Below are 13,593 nucleotides of genomic sequence, written 5' to 3'. Positions count from 1 at the left end.
ACCAGCCATAATTGCATGAATTTTTGAAGGCTTATGATATGGACAGCCAAACTGTTTCCAACCACAGAGATGGCAGTAACTTATCATGTTATCATGCTTTTTTTCCTAAAAATTTTGCTAATTTTATTTGAGGGCAAAGGTGACCACCTGTGCCACCAGGGGAGGCTGCAATGGAAATTTTTGATGACTTATCTCAGTTAGCATATGCTCTTCTTAATAGTAAGAGTATTAATTATTTGACTTTTTCCATAGCATATTCATTTCACAGAATTAAAAAAAATTTTAATTTCACTTATGATGCTTTGGTGTATAAAAATGAAAAACTGATTTGCAGTCAATACTCTTGATTGAGATATTTCTGTCAATTATTTTTATGCTTAGAAACTGCTAACAAAAAATAAAATAACAAAAAGTGAAAGCAGAGAGACAGGAAAATAAGGACTCAGAAAATTCATAGAACTGAGAATCAGCTTTTTCCATGAAAACCAAACCAAACCAAAAGTGGGAAGGAGACAGAAAAGTCCTGATTGGCATTTTACTTTTTAAAATAATTAAGTTCTTTTACAAGGATATACTGTAATATATTCAAATTTAACATGTTATCATTAGAATTCATTATTTTTCTATGCGGTTAATTGGCTTTTCCTATTTAGAAAGGAGGAAACCAGGTTCCTGATTGCCTTTCACCTGGCAACTGAAGAAAGAGTCACAGGAATTGGGGCATTAGATGCTACTTCTGGTTCACAAAGTTAAGAGAGGGACTCTTCTATGATCTCGTGAAGGTTCAAGGACCTGTTATTTGTACTTTTGTCCACTGGTGCACACACACACACTTGCCAGTCTCAGAGCATGATTCTCTAAGGACTTAATCTAAGTAAGTACAAAATGAGATAAAGGCACTTTCATATTTCATTGTACTGATAAGTTGGCGGTTTCAATGAATATGTTCCCTCTGCCATTTAACATTAAAGGGGGCTTTCTTCAATTAGCCCATTTGTTTTCATTATCTCATCTACAATTTCTGGTCAATTAGGGTGAAGTGAAAGTGAGACAAGGTAGAGATGGTAATTAGATTCCAAACACATGGGAGAGCTCTGAACTCACATCTTCGTAAATGTCAAAGAAAGTGGCAACCACAGCATCTCTGATTTGATTTAGGTCTGTTAGTTCCCAGTAGACTTTAAACATACGATGTGCCCCCTCACAGCTTGCATTGTTACAAGGGGCATTTTCCAGCAAGAAGGCCTGCTGATTGCTGTAAGACAAATGAAATACATTTATTAATACATCAATAATGTGAAGCATCAGCTATGCAGTATTTCCTAGACTCAAAGTGATGGTAAATGGTATACTGTAAAGTGATATGAAAGAAATCCACATCTTATTATTTTTTCGGTTATGAAAAACTTAGATTGTTGACTATCCTTTGTCAGCCTTTGACAAACATTATCTGAGTATAATGATTTGCTGATCTTTCTCTCCTTTATGTGGGTTCCCAAGTCTGTCCTTCCTCCCTTGCTATTTCTCAACTGTCCACTCTGTGTTCCATCACTGGGTGTCTGGACACTGTCATTATTCCTTTGGCTGTAATACCTTAGACATATTTTCTTTATAATTGGAGACTCCCAATAAACCCCTAGTCCTGCAAGGCCAGTGCAGTGAATCTATGATAGAATGCCAGCTTCCCAAACAGGCAGTAGGGTAGATATTTTTCAGCCCCTATCAGATAAAACAAATATTGTACTTTGCATACTATATAAAGTCCTCACTCTTGAATACTACTTAACAGGCAAAGTGGTTATGAGTTTAAGATTCTGAAAGCAGATTACCAGGATTCAATCCTGATTCTGTCATTCAGCAGCTATGTGGTTTTGAATAAGTTATTTAACCTTTGAAGACTCAAACCTTATTTGTAAACTGAAGAATAACAGTTACAGGAGAGTTGAAAGTAAAATGAAATACTGTATATAAAGTACTTAGAACAATTCCTGTCATACAGTTAGATCTTTGTAAAAGTGTTTGTATTTCATCATTCTTATTTATGAAGTGCTGCTATGTAAAAATATTTCATTTATAGAACTTTTAAAAATAGTATAGTTTTATGTGGTGGCTTCTATTGATAGGCATTTTCTATTATACACATTCCTTTACTTCCTTCTATGTACATAGAAAATAATAGACTAAAGGGCTTAAATTTCATAATTGCTAATTTTTTTCTAATAATTATTGGAAATAAAACGATAAAGACAGGTTCCTTTTATTCCACATGAAAATATTACTTTGGGTCTGGACAATTTGGAAAAGAAAACCACCCTTTATTTTAAGAAAGAAAAATTTCTTAGTGCTCAATACAGTAAGGAAACCTACATACAAAATATTTGATTTTAACAGTGTACTAAACATATGATTGGCTTCAAATTATTTTTCTAGATAAAAAATTCTAACACAAATAGTTTATAAGAACTATTTAACAAAGGGGAAAAGCTCCCAGATATAATATTTACTTGGAAATCTTTGAGGAGACTTTGCTCAAGACCCAACACATAATAGTATTCTTCCAATAAAAGGAATAATGATTTATCCTTTGTTTCATATTTAATAACTGATTTTAAAATTTTAATTTGTAATATACTTCCCAGGCAATTTACTCATCTTACTTATAAAGCTAACAATTTCAATAGGTACTTCACAGAAATGAAGATTATATTATTTTGTTATTATGAGATTATATAAAATTATGACATGTGATAAAGACAACCTTTCTACAGTCTTCTGTAATTGATGCATAATATTGATCAGCCTTTTGAGTGAACATGTGCCACTGACTTCTCTTTTCAAAGCTAATGCACTGATTTCATTATTATACTAATTCAGCCATAATTTCAAATTACAACACTCACTGTAGTTACACAACTTAAAATGTCATTTTAATTTTTTATAGGAGTTTGTCAAGATTATAAATGCTGGGCATCAAAGATTCTTGTCTTAGTGTTTACTAACTACCTTGATTGTGCACTATATAAACTTATATAGACTTGAGGTCTATAAAATTTTGGTTCTTTTACGTTTCAGTGAGACCTATAAGCAGAGCCCAAGATCTTACGTTTAAAATTAAAATTCCAGGGCCTCCCCGGTGGCGCAGCGGTTGAGCGCTGGGTTGCGAAGCTGCCCGAAGCCTCCGCGGTGCCGGTTCGATCCCCGGCTGCTCCCCGGCCACCGGAGGAGGGTCCCACATGGCGCGCAGACCTCTCCTGCCCCCCGCTGCTCCCCTGAGCAGTGTACTTCGGTCCTTCTGCCTGCTCTGCTCCCCGCTCTGGCTCTGGTGAATTCTCTCACCCTCCCGCGCTTCTGACTGTACCCAGTGCTTGTAAAAATAAATAAATAAATCAATCTTTAAAAAAAAAAAATTAAATTAAAATTCCACATAAACCAAGGAAGGAAGAACCTTGATTTATATGGTTTGGAAAACTTTGCTTCTTTTGAGCCAGTTTCTCCATGTGTTCATCAATATATATTTTAAAACTACGATGAAACTATTACAAATGTTATTATAAAATTTAAGAAATAGGGACATTTCAAATGGTGAAATCCTTCCTTTCTAGGGATAAGCACTGTTAAGTTGGTGTGCATCTTTCAAACCTTCTTTTAGCAACATATAAGTACAGCTATATCCTTAAAAAACAACAACTAGGTTCTACTACAAATATTTTTCTGCAACTTCCTCTTCCCGCTCAATAATATATGCATGGGGGTAAAGTGGATGAAAGGGCATGTAGTTTGAATAAGGATTTTTGATATCTATTTTGAGAATTCCCCCCCAGATACATTTGTATCTCCTAGCAGGAGTTAATCAAATTGTCTATTTTCTTTCTTTCTTTTTTTTTTTAAATAAATTTTATTTTTATATTCCCCATACAATTGCAACCCCCTTATTTTGACCCCAATCCCTCCCCTCCCCACTCCCCACCCCCCATAGAGTGTCTCTGGTTCATAGTTTTTTGTCAATTTTGATTTTCACTTTCTTATACACCATGGAATATTACTCAGCATTCAAAAAAGATAAACACATGCAGTTTACAGCAACATGGATGGAGCTGGAAGGGATCATGCTCAGCGAAATAAGCCAGAAAGAAAAAGAAAAATACCAGATGGTCTCACTCATAGCAGGAATCTAGAAAACTTAAATAAGGGACCAGGAAAATGAATAACTATAACAAATTGCCTATTTTCCAGCACACTCTTCCTTTTCAATAGCTAAGCCATCATTTGTTTAAACATCCTGCTATTGATAGTCAAGTTGTCTTTATTTAAATGTCCTTCATTGAAAACACACATGATAAATGAAATAAGAAAAACAAACACTGAGCCATCCCTAGTCTGGGTAAAAATCAAAGGGAGCAGGAAGGCCATTGAGAGCCAGTTACAACTGCAGTTGCAACACTATAGCTTTAACAAGGCTGCTACAACTAAGAGCTGACACTATTGCTTATGTCAGAGTTACAACTTGACCAGACTTGGGTACTGTGGTCTACATGTTTAAAAATTACTTTTCCTTGGGCATTTGTATGAAGTTTTCCATATGTTAGTTATCTGGTCAAAGGATATGCATATTTTAAATGTCAATAAAGATAAATAACCCTCTAAAAAGTGTAATAATTTACACTTCCAGTAGTGCATGAGTATATCCTCCTTCATATCTTGTCAGTATTATCATTGTTCTTTATTTTTCCCAATTGGGTATTTTAAAAATTATCTATTTTTCTGATGAGAGAAGCAGAGTATTACTTTTATGTTTATCAGCTATTCATGTGTCTTCTGAGAATTGGCACTTAATTTTTTTAATTGTTGATTTTTAGGAGATCTCTGAGTGTTAGGTACATTAGTCTCTTACCTGTTATTCTCAAATAGTTATCTGTAAAATGGAGGCAAAAATACTACATCACCTCAAATGGCTGTTGTAAGGGTGAAAAGAAAAAATACATACTAGAAGGTTCAGACTAGTGCTTGGTACACAGCATAGCATACATTCAATACCTGTTGTTATTAGTTTTTTGGTGTCCTTCACTAAAAGGTTTAAAATATTAATATAGCCATTTATTTATGTCAATATCTTTTTTTAAAGATTTATTTATTTATGGAAGAATTGGGGTACAGGTCAGAGGCACGGGAGGGTGAGAGAATTCACCAGAGAGAGCGGGGAGCAGAATGGGCAGACAGACCGAAGACACTGATGAGGGGAGCAGCGGGCAAGGCAGGAGAGGTCTGCCATGCCATGTGGGTTTCTCCCTGGCAGGCTGGAATCGAACTTGCACTTCAGAGGCTGAGGACAGCTTCACAGCGCAGCGCCCAACCCTCTCTGCCACCGGGGAGGTCCTCTTTCTTTCTTTCTTTTTTTAAAATAGCATTACAAGAAGTGTTAAAGAAAGTCCATCAGGTAGACGGAAAAGAATACTAGATGAAAAACTACATTCACCCAAAGAAATTAAAGGCAGTAAAAATGTTAAAATAAAAACTATTTTTATAGTTAATTTTTTAAAGATAATTGAAAATTAAATAACATACTGTGTGTTCTGTTTGGTAGCATAGGTAAATACAGCTGACTTTTGTTTATTAATCTTGTGCTTCTACCTACCTAAACTTTTGGTAGGTATTATAGGATTTTCTAAATAAATGGTCTAAGAGCAATCAAAAATTGCAGTAAGAAAGTGTCAGTGATAACAGCATAAAAATGAAATACTTAAGTGTCTGACAAAAGATGAGCAAAATATGTACATTCAAAATAAAGCAATACTAATAGAGTTTTGTAAATAAAATTAAACAATATAACTTGTCATATATAAATTATATACCTATAATTAAAGAACACACACAATGTTCATGGATCTGAGGACTTAGTACTGTTAAGATGTCAATTATCCCCAAATTGATCTACAGATTAAATGTAATATCTATCAAAAGCACTTTTTTGGGGCAACTGACCAACTGATGCTAAATTTCATTGAAAATATCAAGAACCTAGAATAACAAAAATAACTTTTGCAAAGAAGAATAAAGTTGGAGTTACACTATTCATATGAAACAACAGTAATCAAAACATTGTAATGCTCCTGCAGAGCTGGAGAAAAGATGATTGGAAGAGAGTAGGGAGTAAAGATATGTATGGCTAGTTGATTTTCACCAAAGATCAAAGGAATTGAATGTAAAAAGGAAGTCTTTCAACAAATGGTGCTGAAATGACCAAAAAGTGAATGAAAAGGCAAGCCAGAGATGTGAGAAAATGTTCAAAAGTAATATATACAATAAAGGATTTGTATATAAATAAATTTCAAAACTCAATAGTGAGAAAACAAAGACCCCAACTAGAATGTGTCAAAAGACTTGAACAGACACTTCACTAAAGAACATAAGTGAAACACAAACAATCACATGAAAAGATGCTCAAAGGTCATCAGTTATTAGAGATATTGAAACTTAAACTATAAAACGATACACTACAAACAGAGTACCTAAAATTAAAAAGATTGACAAGACCAATGTTGAGGAAATTGTGAAGCAACTGGAACTGTGGCATTTTCTTTAAAAATTAAACATGTACCTTCCACAAGACCCCCATTATTCCATTTGTTGGTATTTCCCAAGACAAATGAAAGTTATATCCAGACAATGACTTTTACATTGTAAAAAAAAAAGTTATTTGCAAATGCCACATGGGATAAGAAACCATGTCCATTAACATGTATATGGATATGATAAGCAAACTGTGATATATCTATAGAAAGGTATACTACTCAGTTATAATAAGCAATGAACACTACTGAATACTACTCAGTTATAATAAACAATACTACTATACTAGTACTATAATATATAATATTATATAATATTATAATATATAATACTAATATATAATACATACAATAATATATAATATATATACATAATATATAATACTACAATGCTACTATAATAAGCACTACTGAATACTACTCAGTTATAATAAGCAATGAATAAGATACACAAACACCAAAAGTATATAAGTTTGACATCATTAGTCATCAGGAAACTATAAACCATAATGAGAGAACACATGGTCTCATGGCGATGATGGCTACACTAAAAAAGACAGGTAATAAATTCTGGTGATGATGTGGGAAATTGGAACCCTTATCTACAGCTGATAGCAATGTAAAATGAACAACTTAAAAAAAGAAAACAACAACAACAACAAAGAGAAACATAAAATGTAACAGCCCCGTTAGAAAATAGACTGGTAGTACCTTGTATGTTTGAGTATAAAGTTTCATTCCCAAGTACATTCACTCCTAAAATATATCTCAAAAGAAATAAAAATATGTCCACACATGTAAGGATATACATGAATGTTCATAGGAACAATATTTATAATAATGAAAAAGTAGAAAACAACCCAAATATCCATCAATTGATATATATATATATATATATATAAAACGAATGATGGAAAATTACTTAACAATAGAAACAATATATGCCACCATATAGAAGAACTTTGAAAACATTACACTATCAGACAAGATAGTCATATAGTACCATGTATTATATGGTTACATTTATATGAAATGTCAGGAATAGGAAAAAATTATAGAGACACAGAGTAAATAACTGGTTTCCTAGGGTTGGTGGGATTGGGGAGTGAAGCAGGGCTTTATTATAGAGTACTGAAAATGTGTTCAGACCGATTGTGGTAATGGTTGGATAACTGTGAATAACTAAGTCACTGCACTGTATATGGCAAATGGGTGAATTATATGGTATGTGTGTATTATATGTCAATAATGCTGTTAATAAAAAATAAAAATAATTGCAGATAATTACAATCAATAAAAGAAACCCATGGGAAATGTTTAAGTGACATGCCATGCATATATATAAATATGTGTGTGTGTGTGTGTGTGTGTGTATCATCCTCTCTGAAAAGGCCAGTATTTATGCATCCAGTATTACAGCCTTTTAACGATGATTTTAATTTCTTTAGAAAAGCTATAAAATCAGTGTTGCTTCTCAATACACTACTACTTGACAAAATTTGAGTTATTCTAAGTTGTTAATATGTTGTGAGTATCTGTGTTATTTCTCATTAAGAAAGGTAGCTGATGGATCATTTAACTTGAAGTTTGATTTTCTCCCTGGCTGCTTAGAGCTTATGTGTGTCCACTTTATACATTTCTATCTCTAGTGAGTTCTGCTCTTCTAGATTGTCTTAACTCTCTTCCTCTTAATTCCCCAATTTCATTATCAGCCTAGGCTCACATGGAAGGAAAAGAGCTTCAATTTGACTATATATCCATCTTTCTGCACAAACCTTAAGAAAGACAGTTCTATACAGAGAAGAAAAGCAAATTAAGAAGAAACACAAGAGCATTAGGAATCCTTTAAAAATGAAACAATTTTTTAAAATTGCTGCTTTGAAACCTGTGCTGCCAGTTACTGGTAAATGCAGAATCCTCAGTTAATCTGATATAACAAAATAAAACTTCTAATTAAAAAAATTATACTTTGAAATACTAAACATTATAGGAGTGTTTGTATAATGCAGACTACTGACAATTAGAAAATGTTCGAAGGAGGTGATAAACTTGATATTCAAATAAAGTTCACTTGAGCTATGGGGCAAATGTGGTTTTTTACTCCCCAGGGTGTCTAGGATATGAGATTCAGTGGGTAGACAGGAAATGTTTATTGAATGAAACGAGGAAGCAAGCATCTTTTGTAGAGCAAGAAAAATTGAAAGGCAAGACTTTGGATATAAGACTGAATACTACAATTTCCTGTCAAAAAAATGGTTAGGAAAGATTTGTCATGTTTTAACTTATCTTTATTTCAAAGGTTTTCCTTATATTTGCAAATTTGATGGTCTCTACAACATTTTAGATTAGGTATGACAATCTGTGCTTTATAAAATGTGAAATGGAATACAATGGTCATTTTATTTGTTAGTTGGGTGATGGTATATGTAGACATTAATACTTTGAGAAATTCATGTACATACCACAACTTAGTGTACAGAACAGAAGGAATAAAGATTGTTTAACAAATAATAGTAGCTTTTATTTAGTAGTTAATACTATAGGGTATAGTAATGAATAGGGTAAGATGAACGGGAGAGAGGAAATAGTGAAAGAGACAGGTAAATGATGGTACTATCATGAGATAACAGTATACTAAGAACAAACAGGTTTGGGGAGAAGGTAATTTTAGCTTGCGGTGCCATAGGTACAGTACTCAGGGGTAGATCAATCCAGTAGTTATATATTCAAGGAATTCAATTCAAGTGTGAGGCCCAGATCCAGCAATTTCAAAGTTGTAAGCTTGTAAGTGTGGCAATTAAAAGGGTCAAAGTTCATGAAGAACATGCAGAATGAGAACAAAAGCTAAGAATGGAACCTTCATTTAACTACCAAGATTTAAAGTATCTCAGGTGAAGAGGTATGTGATCAACCCCCAAATGTAGGTGATATAAAGACCATTTCGTGTGCACTGGATTTTTTAACTAGAAGTTACTGGGACTGAGTGAGATGTTTAGTAGAGGGAGTAGGCTAAGTCAGACTGTGGTAGGCTAAGAGTGAATTTGAGGTAATAAGGAAGAGATAGCTGTCCAGAGTCACAAAGACATGTACTTTGTAAATTTGGGAAGACTTGCACATATTTAAGATGATGGGGGTGAAGGACAGTGGAATGAGAAGATTTTGAAGACAAAGGAGAAAGGATAATTAATGTAGCAAGATCCAGAGGCTACAGGAGGGATTGAAATGGAGAGGCTATCAAATAGAGACAGAGAAATCAGTGAGGAAACTGTTACAATGATTTGGGGTAAGGAAAAATTACTTGAACTAGGGAGGTGACAGTGAAAATGAAAAAGAAAAAAACCAAAAAATTATATTGTGAGAGTGTATTGTACTTGCTTGAAGAAGAGTCAAAAGTAAACTAATGTTTCTAGGCTAAAATGACTGGGGTCATGGCCATATCTGTAGGTATATCTGTAGTAAACAGGGAAATTATGAGAAACAGTTGCATTTGAAGAGAATGGGAGTTATGATTTTTTGCTCTCAGATAAGGGAAATTTGAGGACACAGATATCAACAAGGCAGAGAAGATAAAAGTCTGAGATAAACATCTGGGAATTATTCATCTAGAATTTAAGAGAATGTCTGTTATAAATCTGAAAGAAGTAAGGTGAAGGAAGAAATACAGGAAGAATCTGTATATTGCTTTTGGTAGGATGGCCATTTTAATAATGGCACATATTAAAAAAACTAGCAACAACAAATGTTGGCGAGGGTGTGGAGAAAAAGGAACTCTTCTGCACTGTTGGTGGGAGTGCAAACTGGTCCAACCACTATGGAGAGCTGTGTGGAGATTTCTGGACCTACTAAACATAGAGCTTCCATATGATCCAGCAATTCCACTCCTAGGTATTTACCCAAAGGACACAGAATCATCAATTCCAAAAAACACCTGCACCCCTATGTTTATAGCAGCACTGTTTACAATAGCTAAGCTTTGGAAACAACCCAAATGCCCAAAAATAGATGACTGGATCAAGAAGATGTGGTACATATATACCATGGAATATTACTCAGCATTCAAAAAAGATAAACACATGCAATTTGCAGCAACATGGATGGCGCTGGAAGGGATCATGCTCAGTGAAATAAGCCAAAAAGAAAAAGAAAAATACCGGATGGTCTCACTCATAGCAGGAATCTAGAAAACTTAAATAAGGGACCAGGAAAATGAATATAAGAAAGTGAAAATCAAAATCAACAAAAAACTATGAACCAGAGACACTTTTTGGGGGGTGGGGGGCGGGAAGGGAAGGATTGGGGTCAGAATGGGGCTTTTGCAATTGTATGGGGGAATATAAAAATAAAATTTATTATTTAAAAAAAAAATAAAGACACTTGGAATAAAAAAAAAAAAAGAAATACAGGAAGAGTCAAAAGCTGAAGTGTCTATCTTGTGGAATGTCTTTGGGGGAGCAAAAAAATATTAAAAATACAAAACCCAGAAGAATGAAAGCTATATATCTTACAGTGATGGAAAAAAATTTTTGTAATTCATTATTAGCAATGAATGATTTTTTTTGAATATGTGAATTTCAGGTAAACATGACATCTTTCTATGTGATTTTTTTTTTTTTTGAGTTGTGCAGTAAGATAATCCAGCATCCAATAATAGAAGACTGTTTAAGTCAACCCAATGGAATATTTAACAATTATCAAAATGATATAAAAGTAATATTACTGACATGTAAAGTTGCTCATAATATGTTAAGTAAAAAAAAGCAGGTGACTAAAGAGTATTAATGGTATGATCTTGTTTTGCAAGGCAAACAAAATATCACATACTCATGAGAACACAGAGGTAGAGCAGGTTTGGAAAGATACCACACCCAAGACTTATGGTGGTTGTCTCTTGGTGGGCAGGGTTTTAGGTATATTTTATTTTATTTCTCTTGTTTTGTATGCATTTTTCTGTAGTAAGCAAAAATCAGTATTTTCTTGCATTCACCAATCTCACATCACCTATTTCAATTCACTGCACAGTCTTTGCACTTTTTCTTATTTGTAATTTGCTTTTTGCTTTTTTTGTATTTTGTTTACTTTTTCCAAGTTATCACTCTTATTCACACTTGCATCCTCAGAACCTAGAATCTGCTTTTAATGGGAAAGAACCTTAATATTTCTTGAGTAAAAGTTAATAGGTAATGCTTTTGTAGTGAGCGAAACTAGCAATAAAGACTTAATTTCTTGTGAAGCATTGTCATCTTAATCCTAAATTCCTCTATTTTTGAAGTGATCAGTATGTAGAAGAAAAGGAAAATGGTGAGTAGGGACTCTACCTACGGTAAGACTGAATCTGAGGATGGTCAAATATTTCTCTGCACTGCCTTGTGAAGTATCACACAAGGCCCAGGATAGCCCTGGAAAGCTGCACAAATAAAGAATGAGTGCAACAAGTTGATACAACTGATTTGTATGAAAAATAATTCCATAACATACATATTGTGTCCTCCAAGTAATCTTGTAATGCTCTACACTGATGTCACTGCTCACAATTTTGTGATTTCTTTTTGAGGATGTCTTTAAAAGCTGTTGAGCCTAATCTCAGTGTCAGAAAATCTTCAATGTGAGCAGTAAATGTGAACTTATGTGTCATGTTTAAGATCAGTGAATAGGTTAGTTAGCATAATCTTAGTAAAAATATAAAGTATATAAGAAGTTAAATTTGAGTTTTTAAATGGGTTATGAGTTATGAAATGAGTACACACATATGCCCTCATGTAGGTACACATGACCATAGGCAATTCTTTTAGAGGAATTCCTAAAGTGTTTCAAACATTATTAAATAATTAAACAATAAATTTTGATTCTACCAAGGTGACTTCTCTGGACAACTGATTCATCTGTATATATTATTTTTTTAAAATAAATATCAGTCACATTCATTTGTAATTTGGGATACCAATGAAATTTGATCCAGGATACCAAATTGTTCTGTCGTAAGTCATATTTGTGTTTATACCCCATTCTAAAATCAACTTTTATGAAATATTCTTTAATTTAAGAAAGGCAAGAAATCCTACGTACTTAAATCCTATAAGATGAAAGAACTAACCACATTTAAGTTTCAATTTTTCCTTTCTGGGGAAAGCTTGACAACATGCTGAATTAAGGTAATTATATACCTTTAAAAGGGAGCATTATCCCATCAATGAAAATGCTTTAAAATAAGCTTAAACCAGGAACTATACATAATCAGCTATTAAACCCTATATTAAGCAGAGGACAGAACCTTTAGATAATTAACTAAAACTCAGGTTGAAAGAACAAGGAGATGTAACACAGTTAGTGCTTCTATAAAACTGTGTCAGGTCTTTCTTAGCTTTGAGTGACCCCCATATAACCCAATTTAAGTTCATCATCCTAAATTGCTTTTCAGCATTACTCGAAGGTGAGAAAATTTTCTATTCTTGAGATAATGATGGTTTTAAAACTGCCAAGTGATGGCATATATGCTAATGAAAATTTATAGGAAACATCACCAGTAAACCATGACTTCCACATTAGGATGTAGCATGCTAAGACATAAGTTGTTGAAGATTTAGAAATGCTGTAGGGGGTAAGGTGGAGTTTGTGTGCAACCTGACACAAGACTTGTATTTTAAATTTCCTTTGCTTGCATTCATGTTCATAAATTAAATGTTAAATTTCCCACTAGTACCTAAGCATGTTCACTTGTTTTTCTTTCTTTTTTTTTTTTAAAAGATAGATTTATTTATTTATTTATACATACATACAAGCACTGTGTACAGTGCGGGAGGGTGAGAGAATTCACCAGAGCCAGAAGGGAGAGCAGAACAGGCAGAGTGACGAGGTACACTGCTGAGGGGAGCAGTGGGAAGCAGGAGAGGTCTGTGCGCCATGTGGGACCCTTGCCTGGCGGCAAGGGATCGAAACAGCGCTGCAGAGGCTGCGGGCAGCTTCCCAGCCCAGGGCTCAATGGCTGCGCCACCGGGGAGGCCCTGTTTTTCTACTCAGTTTAGTTGACACT

General features: G+C 33.9%; 1 protein-coding gene across 1 annotated transcript in view; it reads right to left on the bottom strand.

Moving 5' to 3' along the window:
* Positions 1-13,593, bottom strand: part of ITFG1 (integrin alpha FG-GAP repeat containing 1) — a 199,685-nt gene that overhangs the window by 56,970 nt on the left and 129,122 nt on the right. Inside the window, 1 exon segment of the mRNA XM_037518077.1 lies at positions 1,105-1,255. Within this exon segment, the coding sequence (XP_037373974.1) occupies positions 1,105-1,255 (151 nt within the window).

Source organism: Talpa occidentalis, unplaced genomic scaffold (assembly GCF_014898055.3).
Source record: "Talpa occidentalis isolate TD23 unplaced genomic scaffold, MPIMG_talOcc4v2.1 talOcc4.17, whole genome shotgun sequence".
Taxonomy (NCBI): domain Eukaryota; kingdom Metazoa; phylum Chordata; class Mammalia; order Eulipotyphla; family Talpidae; genus Talpa; species Talpa occidentalis.
The sequence above is the reverse complement of the archived record's forward strand: the minus strand, read 5'-3'. Positions and strand labels throughout refer to the sequence as shown.